This window comes from Convolutriloba macropyga, chromosome 3 (genome assembly GCF_964194025.1).
Source record: "Convolutriloba macropyga chromosome 3, txConMacr16.3, whole genome shotgun sequence".
NCBI classification, from domain to species: Eukaryota; Metazoa; Xenacoelomorpha; order Acoela; family Convolutidae; genus Convolutriloba; species Convolutriloba macropyga.
The window spans coordinates 790,063-804,818 of NC_134470.1; the positions used below are offsets into that span (position 1 = coordinate 790,063).

Below are 14,756 nucleotides of genomic sequence, written 5' to 3' on the forward strand. Positions count from 1 at the left end.
TTCTTTACTTTATTTCAAAGATATAAGGTCCACTGAGTCTATATCACTCTAATTGAAGATTATTTAAGAGCAGCTAATACAAGCAGCTATAAGTTGTACAGATTGTTAAACAAAATTTATCATTGCAGCCCTTAATGAAGAGAATAAGATTGGCCTATGTCTTTTAATGGAATGGTTATCAATATTTTAATGACTCCAGTTAGCAATTTTTGGATAAAATTCAAAGTTTTTTGGAAATTATTATCATGATCCAAGTTTATGGATCTTTGAGCCAGTGAATCTATTTAAATCTTGAATTAGGGATTCTGGATAGCCTTTTGAGATAATAAAATGGTTTTGGAGATTTTAATATCTTGATTTTTAGAAAGATTTTGTAAAAATTTGTAAAAATTCTTAAATATTTTGTCTTTTTCTGAGTTTAACGATCAACTGTCCAAGGAAACTTTTTTAAATTCTTCAGATAGTGTACTTGACATAACTTTTTTTCATAGAGATAAGGTCCACTGAGTCTATATCACTCTAATTTAATGTTATTTAAGAGCAGCTAATAGAAGCAGAAATAAGTTATACAGATTTTTAAACAAAATTTTTAGTTGCAGCCGTTAACGGAGAGAATTTTTTTGGCCTAAATCTTTTTCAATGGAGTTTATCAATGGAATAATGACTCCAGTTGTAGCAATTTTTTGATAAAATTTAAATGTTTCAAATTTTCGGAATTTATTATCATGAACGAAGTTTATGGATCTTTATGAGCCAGTGAATCTATTTAAAGCTTGAAATAGGGATACTGGATAGCCTCTTGTGATAATAAAATGATTTTGGAGATTTTAATATCTTGATTTTGAGAAAGATTTTGTAAAAATTTGCTAAAGTTCTTGAATATTTTGTCCTTTTCTGAGTTCAACAATAAACTGGCAAACGAAACTTTTTAAATTGTGCAGATGGTTTGCTTGACAGAACTCCAGAGACAAAAAAATGATTTTTAACATTTTCTCTGCGAAATCTGGAAACCTTTCCTTTACTTGCAATTTTTTGCAAGTTTTTTAAATATCAGGTTTTCTATTTGATTTATTTACTAACAAGGCTAGAAAACTTAAATGTTAGAGAGTCGAATCAAGCTAAAGCTCGTCTCACTAAACCGTGGCTAGCTACTGAACAAGACAACCGCTCGCCGGTCGTTTCAGAGCAATTCGGTTGTTATGTTATTTTGTGCTTTCGCGTGATTGAATTTTTGGTCACACGTGACTTGGCTCCCTCTCACAAAAACTTCCTTTTTTAAATTTACTCTTCTTTACTTTATTTCAAAGATATAAGGTCCACTGAGTCTATATCACTCTAATTGAAGATTATTTAAGAGCAGCTAATACAAGCAGCAATAAGTTGTACAGATTGTTAACCAAAATTTATCATTGCAGCCCTTAATGAAGAGAATAAATTTGGCCTATGTCTTTTAATGGAATGGTTATCAATATTTTAATGACTCCAGTTAGCAATTTTTGGATAAAATTCAAAGTTTTTTGGAAATTATTATCATGATCCAAGTTTATGGATCTTTGAGCCAGTGAATCTATTTAAATCTTGAATTAGGGATTCTGGATAGCCTTTTGAGATAATAAAAGGGTTTTGGAGATTTTAATATCTTGATTTTTAGAAAGATTTTGTAAACATTTGTAAAAGTTCTTGAATATTTTGTCTTTTTCTGAGTTTAACGATCAACTGTCCAAGGAAAGTTTTTAAATTCTGCAGATAGTTTACTTGACATAACTTTTTTTCAAGGAGATAAGGTCCACTGAGTCTATATCACTCTAATTGAATGTTTTAAGAGCAGCTAATAGAAGCAGAAATAAGTTATACAGATTTTTTTTAAAAATTTATTATTGCAGCCCTTACTGAAGAGAATAATTATTTTTATGGCCTTTTTTACTCCCTTTTTGGGACTGCACATCTACGCAGCTATCGCGGCTGTTTTAAGGCAATATGACAGCTATGTCTAATAATATAAGTGACTTTTCAACTGAAGAATGACGCACGTTTTTTTCGCATTTTCTTGTGATGACTGCAAATTGTGATTCGAAAAAGGGCTATTTAGTCAAACACTCCTGTGTAAATGCAGACACTTGAGTACCTCAAGTTTATTTGCGACGTTTCGGTGACTTACCACTCATATACTTAATGCGGAATCATCGTTCGAATCCCCATTGATTGCAAAGAGGGAACTACCAGAGCGAAAGCAAAGATTCGCGACCTAAAATGTATTAATTTTCAGGTCTTTTGGCCGCCTGAACTTTTACCATCGAATCAACTCGACCGATTCCAAAAGTCCAACCAGTGATACTAAATAGCCATGGGTGATGCAGAAAAAGGAGCCAAAATCTTCAAGCAGAAGTGCACCCAGTGCCACGTGATCGAGAAGGGAAAGCCCCATAAACAGGGACCAAATTTGCATGGCTTCGTGGGTAGAAAGACAGGACAAGCTGTAGGGTTCTCTTACTCTCAGGCTAATCAAGATAAAGGTAAATTGAATTTTTAGGTCTTTCCCATTATAGCACCGCACACAAAATTATAGTCCCCTATTATGGTATAATTACAATGATGGGGGCCTATAGGTTATTTGATTACTAAGCTGATGGTATATAATGGGAAAGAGCAGAATTTTTGCTTCATTTTTGAGCTCACACGGTTTGACGAAAAGGTATTCGGTAAACTTCCGCTTTTATTTGCTACCGATTGAGCCTCCATTTTTCATAGAGTATTCAAGAAATTGCTGCTATTGAGCTCACTGTATTATTTGCAAGGTCGTGACACGCATCGGGGACGTTAACAGACAAGATCCATTTTTTCTGTCGATCAGGTTCTTGAAAATCCTTCGTAGCAAAACTCTACCTAGTTGTAATGTTCTCATAGAAACACGAATCTGCTGTCGAGAGGGTTTAATGCGTCCATCTTAAATTATGTGGGTCTTTCCTGGGATCTATTCTGTTTAAGCCCACCAGTGTTTAGTTCTAAGTGTTGTTAGATAGCACGTTACTATACACGAAATAGCATGTGCTTCTTGGGGGCGTAAAAATTATAGGCCCACTAAGCGCGCCGCGCGGGGGGGGGGGGGGGCTAAATAAATCAGTTTTCTGCTAATTGTTTAATTCTCCACAACCACAGCGCCTGGTTCATGTGAACAATACATTTTGGACTTTGATTTTCAGGAATCACTTGGGGACCAGATACCCTGGATGTATACTTGACAAATCCTGCCAAGTACATCCCTGGAACTAAAATGGTGTTTGCTGGCATCAAAAAAGACAAAGAGAGAAAGGATCTGATCGCCTACCTAATGCGCGAGAGTGCAAAATAGTCATTCAATCGTCAATCCCCTGCCATATAAGACAAATATTCATCACAAATTGGACGAGACGTTTTTATGGAACAATTTTGGACTGAGATTTTAATGGACTGCTGAGCACTGTGACATCCACTAATGGTTTAAAAACACTGATTGGTCTACCAAGGAGACGGCTACTTTTTCTCGTATCGGACAGACTTATCTGAATTGCATTTGAAATGAAGTTTTACTACACCTATCAACCAAGTTTCCACTTGTAGTGAATGATCTCATAATTAACAATTTATTATATATTGTAGTCCCTAAAGGGACACAACAGGTTCTGCTTACTTAACATTATACTGTATTCGAAAAACATATTGACCAACTACCTCCTTGACTGTTTTCATTAGAATAAGTTCTTAAAGATCATTTTTATACACCCATACTATAGATAGATTACTCAATTTGGATAGGGAAAACGCTTTTTTTCTCAGTAATGATACGTAGTTTATGTTATTCGGGATTTTAAGTCATAGGTTCTATCTTTTGCGATCTTTCGAGCTTATTATTTTGTAAAAAAATAGTTGACAAATAGGGATTTTTTGGATAAACATTTTTTATCGGTAATAAAATTAGTAATTTTAGTCTGTAAAGTGATAAATTTTAGCCTGAAACGATAAATTGAATTTTATTAACTCAAGGAATGTTTTCGCACGGTCTAGAAAAGTAAAACTTATGCTACAAATAACGCAGTTTTTTAACTAATGATCTAGAAATTTTCCACACTATTTAGTAATTTTCGTTTGAGGGTTATACTGACCGGTAGTTAAATAATTACTACGCGCTGTAAGAATTATTGAAAATACGTTTAAAATTTTGCGTGGTATGCCAACCTGCTTTTGAACCTTATTAGAACGGAGTAATAAAAGAATGTTTATCACGACCAAAAAGTGTCAGAATTTTAAATGTTTTTCAAAAATTTTTTCTACGAGCAACATTTTTTCTACGAGCAACATCTGTTTTTGCGTATCTTTGTCTTTGGATGCGAATGATTTTAAAGATTGATACAAAATGATAAAAAACATTCAATGTGACATAAATTATTAATTGCTCTCAAACAAAGTTTGTAGCAATTATATTAGTTCTGTATTTTTTAATGCAATTATTCGTAGGCCCCAGCGGGCTACTCCCGTTTGAGAGCGATTCGAGCGACGTTAGTCGGTTATGTTTTTCTTTTGAATAGTCTGAGTTTATTAGCATTCTTTTAAATTCAAAGGCTGTTGAATACAATCTGAAACCTTTTTTCGTTATTTCGGAAAATCATCTTTAATTTTTGTTTCAAGAAAAATAATGTTTCCAGGCACTGATATGGTATCCACAACATTGGGTCCTGAAATTTGATCTGGAATGCGGGCCTACTTCAGACTAAATTGATCTGCATGGGCTAATGTATGATTTTTTTGGCGATTTCAACTAGCTTGCTGTATTGACCCTCTGAAATACTAAGAGAAGGACGCGTGGTATGATTTAAAAGCCCGTAGAGCTCAATATTTAAATAAATGTTAAAAAGATAATCAATTCAATGTCCGGACAAATAGTTTTTTATAAGTAACAAATTTACAAATAAATAAGTTTTAACCAGTTTAATAAAGTTTGCTGTCTAATGTACTAGACTTTTTAAATTAGAAAGGAATATTTAGTGGATGGTTCCTTTATTCTTTGATAGGTCACAAAGCAAAAGACCTATTTTGGCATATCTTTGTCTTCGGATGCGAATGTTTTTAAAAATTGATACAAAATGATAAGAAACATTCAATGTGACATGAGTTATTAATTGCGCGCAAACGAAGTTGGTAGCAATTAGATTAGTCATACGGTCTTTTTATGCGATTTTTTTGATAGACGGATTTTTCGTCGGAGCCTTTTGACTTTTCGTCTTTATAAGGGTCAACGCGCATAGGGCAATAATATTAATAATAAATTGTTTTCTATTTTCAGCAAATTCTCATATTGATAATTTTCATTTACAAAATGCGGCAACAGGATTACAGAAAGAGCACTGTTAGGCCAATCAGCCGTTGTGAAGTGTCCCAGAGGATTAGATAGAGTTAGTCATTGATATTACCGTTTTTTAAAAATCATAAGCCCTAGTGCTTAAGAGAAACGTCTAATTTTTTTCTAATTGTCTGATTTACTAAAAAAAACGATCAAATAACTCAAGACTAAAACTATTGGTCTGACTATATGCGAAATTTGCTACGTCTTGCCATACCAAAATTTATGCAACATTGGAAAAACTTGGCTGTGCATAACTTAACTGAGAATTTATCGAAGAACTTATTGTTGATCGCAGACTGTTTGAATTTTCAATTGGTTGTCGATATTAAGTTCCTTTAGAGCCTTTTTAGACTCTTAAGTATGCGATTCACGGAAACATGTTTTTGAGACATTGGCCCATGCTTTGAAGGGCGGTTCTCCCCCTCCCCCCCCCCCCGCCCCCCGCCGTTGCGCTCACCCCACGCCCCTTCAATTAAACTGAAGATAGCCTCTCTGAACCATAGCTGGCTGCTCACAAAGCCGGCCTCTTGTCAGTTGTTTGAGAGCAATTGGCACGACGTTAATCGTTAGTGTTTAAAAACTTTCAGTAAGTTAACCGTACCGGGTGGAATTCTAGCAAGCGAAAGCAGTTTCCTGGTTTGCTACCCGGTTCCTCCAAAAAATAGTCCTCAAAATGGAAATGGAAATTCTACAGAAGAACAGCAAAATTACTTATTTCGAACCAAAGTGTAAATCACTTTCAGATACAAGAGTACAATAAATAGCTTATTTTAAAACTTTTTATTTTTATGGCTTCTGTAGCTGAAGATGGAGGGAATGATTACTGTTATCGGTTGCTCAGAAAGAAGTTCTTTATTGTGTTAGTTATCATTATTTGCTCTTGTAAAAAATCCCAAAGTAGTGTGAAACTTCCTGTTGTTCTTGTTTGGAAGGTTTGAACGAGCGAGCGTCGTCTTCATTTTGCTATCAGTTATTCCTCACAAGTTTTCCTTCATTGGCTGATGTAGCCCAGCCTCTCATTGTTGTAGCTGATACCAATTGCACCAACCGACAGCCCTGGTTACTCAAAAGGGGAAATGTTTGGACAATTTTTAATGCTAAAGATATATACGTTTGTATTTTAGAAAGATTTGTTGTGAGAAGTTGCTATAAGAATTTTGAATCATGAAGCGGGTTAGATTTGCTCGTAACAGCAAGCATGCTCGTTGGCCGAAGGGTGGGGCGTCCTCTAGCAACCCTCAATCGCAGACACACCGAGACAATAAAATGAGACGCTATGCTGAGAAAACTGAACAAGAAGAGCGAATGACTGAATCTGCCTTGGAAAAGTTGAGTGCCTTCAGTTTTGGAGATGACAAAAAGTCAACGCCCATGGATGCTGATTTTGACGCTAAAACAATCGATACAACTTTTTCGGCGTTTTCTGCCGCTTCTTGTGCGTCATTTCGTGGCATCGAATCTCATTGGAGCAGAGCTGCAGAGGATCCGATAGCTAAAGAGATCTGTTCTTTGGCCAGTATGCTAACCGAACTTGATGCCCAACTTGAAAGTTCAACCACTAATTCTCCCACTGAGGTGCAATTAGACGAAGACGGTTTGCCCGTTGAGAAACCAGAAGATCCCTTGTTAAGGGTCAAACAATTCGGAACTCTGATGGTTCTTATCTCAAACGATGAAACTCAGGAAGCGACGCTGACCGCGGCATATTACCTTCTATCAATGATAATTGGAAAAGTGAACCCTCAAATTTTACGAACTCAGTTTTCGGATCTTGTGCCACATTTGAGATCACATTTGACCCAGTACTTTAAATCCTCGAACGCTCTCATGCTGAAATCAGCGCTCACGTGCTATGCTGAATTTTTATGCCGACAACCAATGAAAGTTTTACTTGATCTGAAAGTCGATGCCGAACTTCTAATGTCTTTCGTGCATCACGACGCAATAAAAGTGAGAAAAACTTGTTTCCGGTTGATAAATCTGATATTTTTCAACAGCGATGTTATTACTCAGAATGTTCTGGAAAAAACGTGTCAACATCCTTTTGTTCCTGTGATTTGTAAAAACCTGCACGAATGTCTTCTAGATGATTCGAAACCAATGATGTTCAAAATGCGAATGCTAAACCTGCTTCAAGTTATGATACCGCACAATACTTCCGAATTATTCAAAGTTTCCTTAGAAACCTGTCTGTCAATTTGTAGTGGAACTGATTTACTGTTGAAGAAAAAAGCGTTTAGTCTAATCGAAGCTCTGTTCAAAAATGAAGACAATGAAATGATAGCCGATTCCAAGCTCAATGGTCAATTATTGTCAGCTTTGGAAGAATTGAAGCCTTCGTTTTTTGATGAAGAGCTCGTTTCTAGCTGGTTTGATGTTTTTGAGTCGGTGCTCCAGAATTTATTGAAATTGAGTCCCCATTTATTTTCGTCGCATCTCGTTTCGTTTTTGTCTTATGGAGTTACAACTGTTTTTGCATCTCAAATTAAGCCAACCATTAATCACTATGCGAGAGTTCTTAATGGATTTTTTGACAACTTGACCGAAGATGTCAGAAAATTTTGGCTTGAAAGCTCACATGATAAGCTCTCGGATATCTCAAAAATTGCTGAAATTGTTGCTGAGTTAACAAATTTTAAATACAGTGATAATTTCTTGACCATTTTCACATTTATTGGTAAAGTTTACACAGCTGCAGGTCCAGAGTTTTATGGAGTTTTTGAAAACAGCGTTGTGAATTTGTGCACGTTGCGAACTAACGATAGTGAAATTTTTGGTCTGCAAATTGTGCTGAAGAAAGCTGTGTCTAGTTTTGGACCTGAGAAGATTCTAGAATCTTATCCTTTGAACATAAAAGGAGAAGCGAACGAAGATCTTTTGCGATCGTGGATAATTCCTTTGTTTCAAACTGCAATTGTAAAATCTCAGTTGTTAATTTGGCAGCAAAAATTTTATCCAATTGTTAAAAATGCGGAGACAAATATGGAAGGGATGTACAAACAACCAAGTCAGCTTAAAACTTTGCAAATTTTGAGGTCGCAGATTTGGAATTTGTTGCCAGCATTTTGTTTGAACTGCACAGATGCTAAGGAATCGTTTACACCTGGATTTGCAAAACATCTATCGTCGTTAATTGCTGAAAATCACGCTTGCTCATCAAGTATATTGGATGCTATAATGGCCATGTTGAAATCCACCCAACCGGAACCTGTTACTGAAATAATGAAATACTCGAAAAATTTCATGCCGCAGTTTTTCAACCTTTATTTAGATGAGAAAACGCCTATTCACAAGCGACGTAAAATTCTCAGGATTTTAGATCTATTTTTGGGCAAAATTTCAAAAGAACAACTGAAGTCTTACTTTGAAAATGCGGAAAAACGCGTTTTATCAGCTGAAACAAGTTTGCAAACTAAAAAGTTGTTGGTTGATTTGATTCGTGAAATGACCCCCGTTCTGGAAACAGAACAGTTGAATAAAATGTTTACCAGTTTATTACCGGAACTTTTGAAACAAGACGAACTTAACAAGAAAGTTGTCTTAATATTGAAAAAATATTTGAACTTTGTTAGTTCGGATGAATTACGAGAAAAATCTACAGATAGTGTGACGCTGTTAAAGAATTTTATGCCGAATTTACTCCAAGTTTTCGATAACGGCTCAAATTCTGCGAGAAAACAAGCGTTGAAGTCTTTGTTGCTGTTTGTTGATCAGAAAGCACTAGATTTGACTTATTTAAATGATATTCTGCCAAGAGCAGTAATATCACTGAAGGTAGAACGTGGTCATGTCAAAGAGGTGGCTGTAAAATTATTCAAGGCTTGTTGCAACCGATTTGTGGATGAGTCTAAAATGACGAAGGGAGAAGCTGTTGAACGTTTGACGAAGGTTCTAATGGACGGCGTGGAATCGAAATGTACGGATAAAACTATTGCAACAATGACATCGTTGCAATATCTAGTAGCGCTGTACTCGGAAGTTATGGGAATTGATTTGTACAAGAAGTTCTTTTTGTTTATTTCGGAATATTTGAAGAATGCGACACGTCCTATGTTTTTTGAACCTGCATTGCATCTGCTCAAGGTTATAATATCAGTTTTGGACAGTTCTACTATTTACCAATTTTGTGAGAGAATAGTTCAAGAATTGTATGAATGGAATCGAATGACACTTTTGAAGTACAGATTCAGTGTTAAAGTTGTCTTGTTCCGTCTTGCCAAAAAAGTTGGCGCTGACGTCATTCACAACATGTGCCCTGAGAGTCTGAAAAAGTTGGCCTCTAGTATTCGAAAACAGATTAACAAAGAGGAACTGAAACGAAAAATGAACGAAGGTCGTATTTCTGATGACCAATCGCAGTTCACAATTGACGATGACGCAACGTCCGCATACACCCGAGTGACGAAGGCCGAAACAATTGCTGACATCCTGAAAGAACTCGAATCTTCAGACGACGAAGCAGAAACGAAGACTTCGATGGTCTCGAGAAAGACCAGCAAATCGAATCGAAGTGTGTTCATAAACGAAGCAAAGGATGGAATTGTTGACCTTGCTGAAAAGAATTCCTCGAAATATCTGACCTCGAAAGCGTTGACCAAAAATGAAGTTAGCAAAGAATCGAAGACGAAGAAATCCGAGTTGAAATTTGCCCCTGATGGTCGGTTGCTCCTAATCGGAGACGATGGTAAGGTATTGAAACCCAAAGAGAAGACAAAACTACCTGGAATTCATGACGATAGCGATGAAGATATGGACCCTAAAGAACTGAAAGGTCGCCAAGTTGGCATCAAATCAGATTCTTCGGATACGGATGATGACGAGGGAGTTTCTGCCAAAAAGAAGCGAAAGAAGGCGATGTCGGTGGCGTCTTCGAACCATAGCTGGAGATCCTTTAAGTCCAAATCAAGCAGGTCTAAAAAGTCTAATATTCCATACGAAACGGGCAAGACTTTCAAGGCTAAAAAAGCTGGTGGTGACGTGAGTGTGCGTGGAAAACCTCAACCGTATGCTTTTGTGCCATTGGACGCACAAGTGCTAAACAAAAGGAAGGCGAAGAAAGTTGAAGGAAGATTGAAGGGACTGGTTAAGAGTTCTAAAAAGGGTGCTGGAAAAGGTCTGAAATCTAGAACTAAGATAAAGAAGCGATAGAATGTAATATAATATAGCTGAAATGAGTTTAACTTGTCATCAATTCGTTTTCTCGCACTCGGAAGCCAATGTAACTGGTTTCAGTTCAAGGTTAAGGAAATTTTTAGTGATTGCAAACTGCTGATTGTGAATTGCGCTCTTTAGTGTCAGTGTACTGAGGCTAAACAAATGTGACTCACGCAACTACGTTTCAAATCGCTCCAGGCGTAAATTGATTTTTAAATGTCACAAATTCGGAATCGATTTACAAAGCTTTTATGCGAATCCAAAGATTGCGTTTGCGAAATGTACTGAAATTTTGCGAAATCTGAGAAAATGCTCTAAGCATGAAATACTATTTAACAGAACCATTTTTACAGAGTTTTACATTAATTGCTCATTAACGAAGTTTGTGTAGCAATTATTTTTTAGTCTTTTGGTCTTTTTTATCCAATTTTCCGCTCGACCAATTTTTTGTCTCAACCGATAATTTTTGACTTTTCGTCTTCAGAAAGGAGATGAACTGGTTAAGACCGAGAGCATTAAGTTGCTGAGCCGTTCCTGAAAGCATTACTAGCCTCTAAGTATGAGATTCATCGAAACTGCTGAGGAAGCAAAACTTCAAGGTGTGAAGGGCAATGGCTAGAGATTTGGGCGCCAACTTTTGACACAAGTGCACCTCACTTTTGACACGATCCGCGGGAATTTAATGTACTGACATTTAAAGGAATCAAATCTAAACCAGCGATGTAAACCAAACCAGAGAATAGGGAATTTGTCCATCTGCCGACTTGGTTTGTGGAGGGGTTGCGTCCTGAGAGCATTGAATATCACTCTCTCTATCATATTTCGGGACGAGTAGAGCAGGTTTTGTCAAGTAGTGAGCAGAGAGTGGCCAAACATGTAGTTTAGCCACTCTATATCATACAGCTGGAATATCACAGTTGCAACACTACTCTGTTATCTATTTTTCTGTCAATATTACAATAGCTTTTTTTGTATTTTTTTTGTGTTTTTGAATCAGTTAGACCCTCTTTTCGCCCATTGGGAGACATTTCCACAGTGAGAGCTCTGTGAGACATGATTGCTCGAGCCAACTGAGCTAGAATTAGTTACTCAAGGGGCACAACTTGGAGGTTGCGAACCTCGTTCATGCTCAAGGTTTCGGCCTTTCCTCAGGAGCTTTCACCGTATGAAGGCTTCCGCCAGCACCGCCTCCCTCTTACATATATTGTCCTCCGACTATATTTATTGCCTCCTTGACCAATTGAAGACAGGTATCAGAAGCATAAGCTAGCGACTACCAAAGCCTTGCCTCACTAGTTGTTTGAGATCAATTCGCCCAACCTCTGTCGGTTATGGTTTTAGTGATTGTCATCAGTACCCTGTACTTTTGATGTTTTTGTACCTAGCTGCCAATTGCACTGTGTTGTGTGCTCTGAATTACGACAAGACATTTATTTTATTTAATTGTTTTCTTGGCCTTGCTAAACTATAATTCATATAAGTAATTAGCAAATAAAAATACACCAATGTGATGTATACATAAATTTCTGCAATGATTAGTGATAAAATACCTACCATCTTGAAGTGTATACCATCTTAAAATTATGAACTGAAAATAGATGTCAATAAAATGAGACAGGAGTATGCAAAGTCGCGAAGTGTAGTTGTCTGACGTGTTGTTGTTATTGTTGTTGTATAGGCCGCCCCTCATAAGGTGCCCAGGTCTTTGGACACAGCTGCAGGGTCCGTCCACAGGTCGCCCGGTCCTTGATTTAGGTGACATCTCATCATGTGGCCACAGTCTCCTGCTCTTTTTTGCATTTCCTGCATAGCCCTTTTTTGAGTCTATTCTCGATAGATAACTGTTGAGTTTTGAGCTATAGCCACTTCTTAGCTGACAAAGGGTTACTTCATCGCTGCGTGTTAGTTCTCGTTCGGTTTGCATCAGGACGTCGGGTGGAACTGGAGGGCTATCGTTCAAAACTTTGTTGTCAGTCAGATTTTCTACAACGTGTTGGACAGTTTCTCTATGGATTTCTTCTTTCTTGTATGTCGGTTCCAGAAGGAGCTTCTGGCAATATTGTGTGGGGTGCTCACGCAGTGATTTGCGCACTTGCCGGGTGGAGCTGTCTATCTTCGTTTTCACATGAAAGGGGTGACCCGGATTTTGCAGTGCTTCCGCTGCGAACTGGCTGGCAATCATGTTGCAATTCTCTTTTATGGGTATGCACATTGTCTCAGTCCAAATGTGATCAACCGGCGATTTTTTAGGCAACCAGTAACGGCTCGTAAACCGTCATTTTTTTGTGCTTCAAGCTTTTTCCAGTTTCTCTCAGATACATTCGGGGTCCATGTCGCTGCACCATAGTTGAGAGTTGATTGCAGCATGGCTTTGTAGATGGTCGTTCCTTCTTGTCGCTTGAGGCCGTGGTTACGGCTGCAAATTGATTTGATTGCGTTGGTCCGTTTCAGAGCCTTTTGGTTGACACCTTTGATTTGCTCGTTGAAAGTGAGGCTGTGGTCTAGTGTCACTCCCAGTAGTTTCAGTGAATGAACTGACTTTGAGCGACTTTGACGCTTGTCTGACGTTAAGCGATCCAGTGAATTTTTTTCTGGAGATATTTAGTGCTATTTTATGTCTGTATTTAATCCACTGGTGATAATAAAATAGTCATTTTTACGAGGTATTGGTACCCAAAATACTATAAATTCTTTGGTTGAGTTCTGTGGACTCATGTTGATGCATTGTTTCGTTCCTGTATTTTTTTCAAGTGTCCAACTCAACATGGCATTATTTTCAGCAGTATTTTAGTGTTTCAATCGGTTTTATCGCGAATTCTACAAAGATGGGACTTGGTTATTTTAGGTCTCGTAGCATACGTTCCTGCTCAGCATATGCTATTGCTCGAATTTGCGGATTCTACCTAGTTTTCAAACGGAAACAATACATCCTTATTTCTCCCGAAGTATTTATTGCTGCTCAGTTTTTTTATAAAACATTTAAAAAAATGCGATATTGGATTTGATAAACGAAGTGTGCAAAATTGACAGAATTTTTGTCTCTGCATATAAAGAGACGCCGCATTGAAAGGCTCTCCCGTGAGTTAGTACTGTGAAACAGATATTGGTAACTTATTCAAAATTTTGCAGAAGCCATATTTGAGCCAATTCAATGCCCTAAACGATCCTAATCAAAAGTAACAAAAAAACTTCAAGGCTATTAAATTTGCTGATCATTGGGCGTTAATTGCTATTCTGATGAAGGCGTAGGGTTTAATGAATTTAAGTCGCTCTGAAGAGTTTGCATTTGCATTGCTATAGTACGTTTTACAGAACTTTTCAATAATTTCCCAGAATAATTCCATGAAAAGGGCTGGTGGCAGCGTAGCTGCAGCTCAGGTTTGCGTTTGGGTTATAGAGTTGCTAATGTAACTTCATTACTGGTCTTATTTGTCATTGAAACACAACTTACCCCTGTCTTGAATTACTTTGGTAACTTCAGTTTAGTTATTTGATCCAGAAAATTATTAGCTATCTACTGCCAGTGAATGATATTACCTTACTATTAGCTGCTATCGCTAGTTGCGCTATTATTTGCCTTCTTTAGGATTAATTTAACTTTTCAAAAATTTGGATCGTGTTGTAGCGTTTTTTGTTTCTCAATTGATCTGTTCATCGTTTTGATGAATTTCGAACTAAACTTAAATGGTTTTCGTCACGTTGATAGCGGAAGTTGAGCGGAAAAGTGAGTTTGGAGCGTGTTGTTAATTGTTTCTCCAATTTAAAGTGAAAATTTTGTTTCTTAATAGGGCTTTTTGTTCAAGGTTGAACGTTTTTTGACCGTTTTTTTTTGCAAATGGTTTTCAAATTCTTTTCCTAGTGATTTCAATATAGTTTTTGTCAATGCAAAATTTTTTTGAATTGTAATTGAGAACTTGTTCAGCTATGCTTTTTTTTTATTTCTTAGTCAATTTAGTTCTCGGATATCAAAAGTTGACTTAGGGGTTAATACGCTCCCGTGAGAAATCGTCATTTATTGCGACGAGAGATTGACTGCTCTCGAACGAAGTTTGAAGCAATTATTGTAGTCGTTTTTTGAAAAAAAAAATCTCTTGACCGTTTTGAGTGACTTTTATCGCGCTTGACTTGTTGATATTTTTGCTCGATTTTGTTTGCTCTCAGTGGGAATTTCAAGTAGTTGCACTGTAATTTACTACTAAAAGTCAAATGTAAAGCGCACAAAAGT

General features: G+C 37.0%; 3 protein-coding genes across 3 annotated transcripts in view; all 3 read left to right on the top strand.

The window, feature by feature from the left end:
- The window catches only part of LOC142335857 (DNA-directed RNA polymerase I subunit RPA12-like), a 160,378-nt gene that overhangs the window by 138,876 nt on the left and 6,746 nt on the right, over positions 1 to 14,756 (top strand). The gene's annotated exons all lie outside the window — the stretch shown is intronic.
- On the top strand, positions 2,244 to 3,716 carry LOC142336770 (cytochrome c-like). The gene is made up of 2 exons (XM_075385684.1): positions 2,244 to 2,513; positions 3,201 to 3,716. Exons 1-2 carry the CDS (start codon positions 2,345 to 2,347, stop codon positions 3,347 to 3,349), a joined length of 318 nt encoding a protein of 105 aa, XP_075241799.1. The 5' UTR covers positions 2,244 to 2,344; the 3' UTR covers positions 3,350 to 3,716.
- LOC142335856 (RRP12-like protein) lies at positions 6,464 to 10,568 on the top strand. The gene has a single exon (XM_075384184.1). It carries the CDS (start codon positions 6,542 to 6,544, stop codon positions 10,523 to 10,525), a length of 3,984 nt encoding a protein of 1,327 aa, XP_075240299.1. The 5' UTR covers positions 6,464 to 6,541; the 3' UTR covers positions 10,526 to 10,568.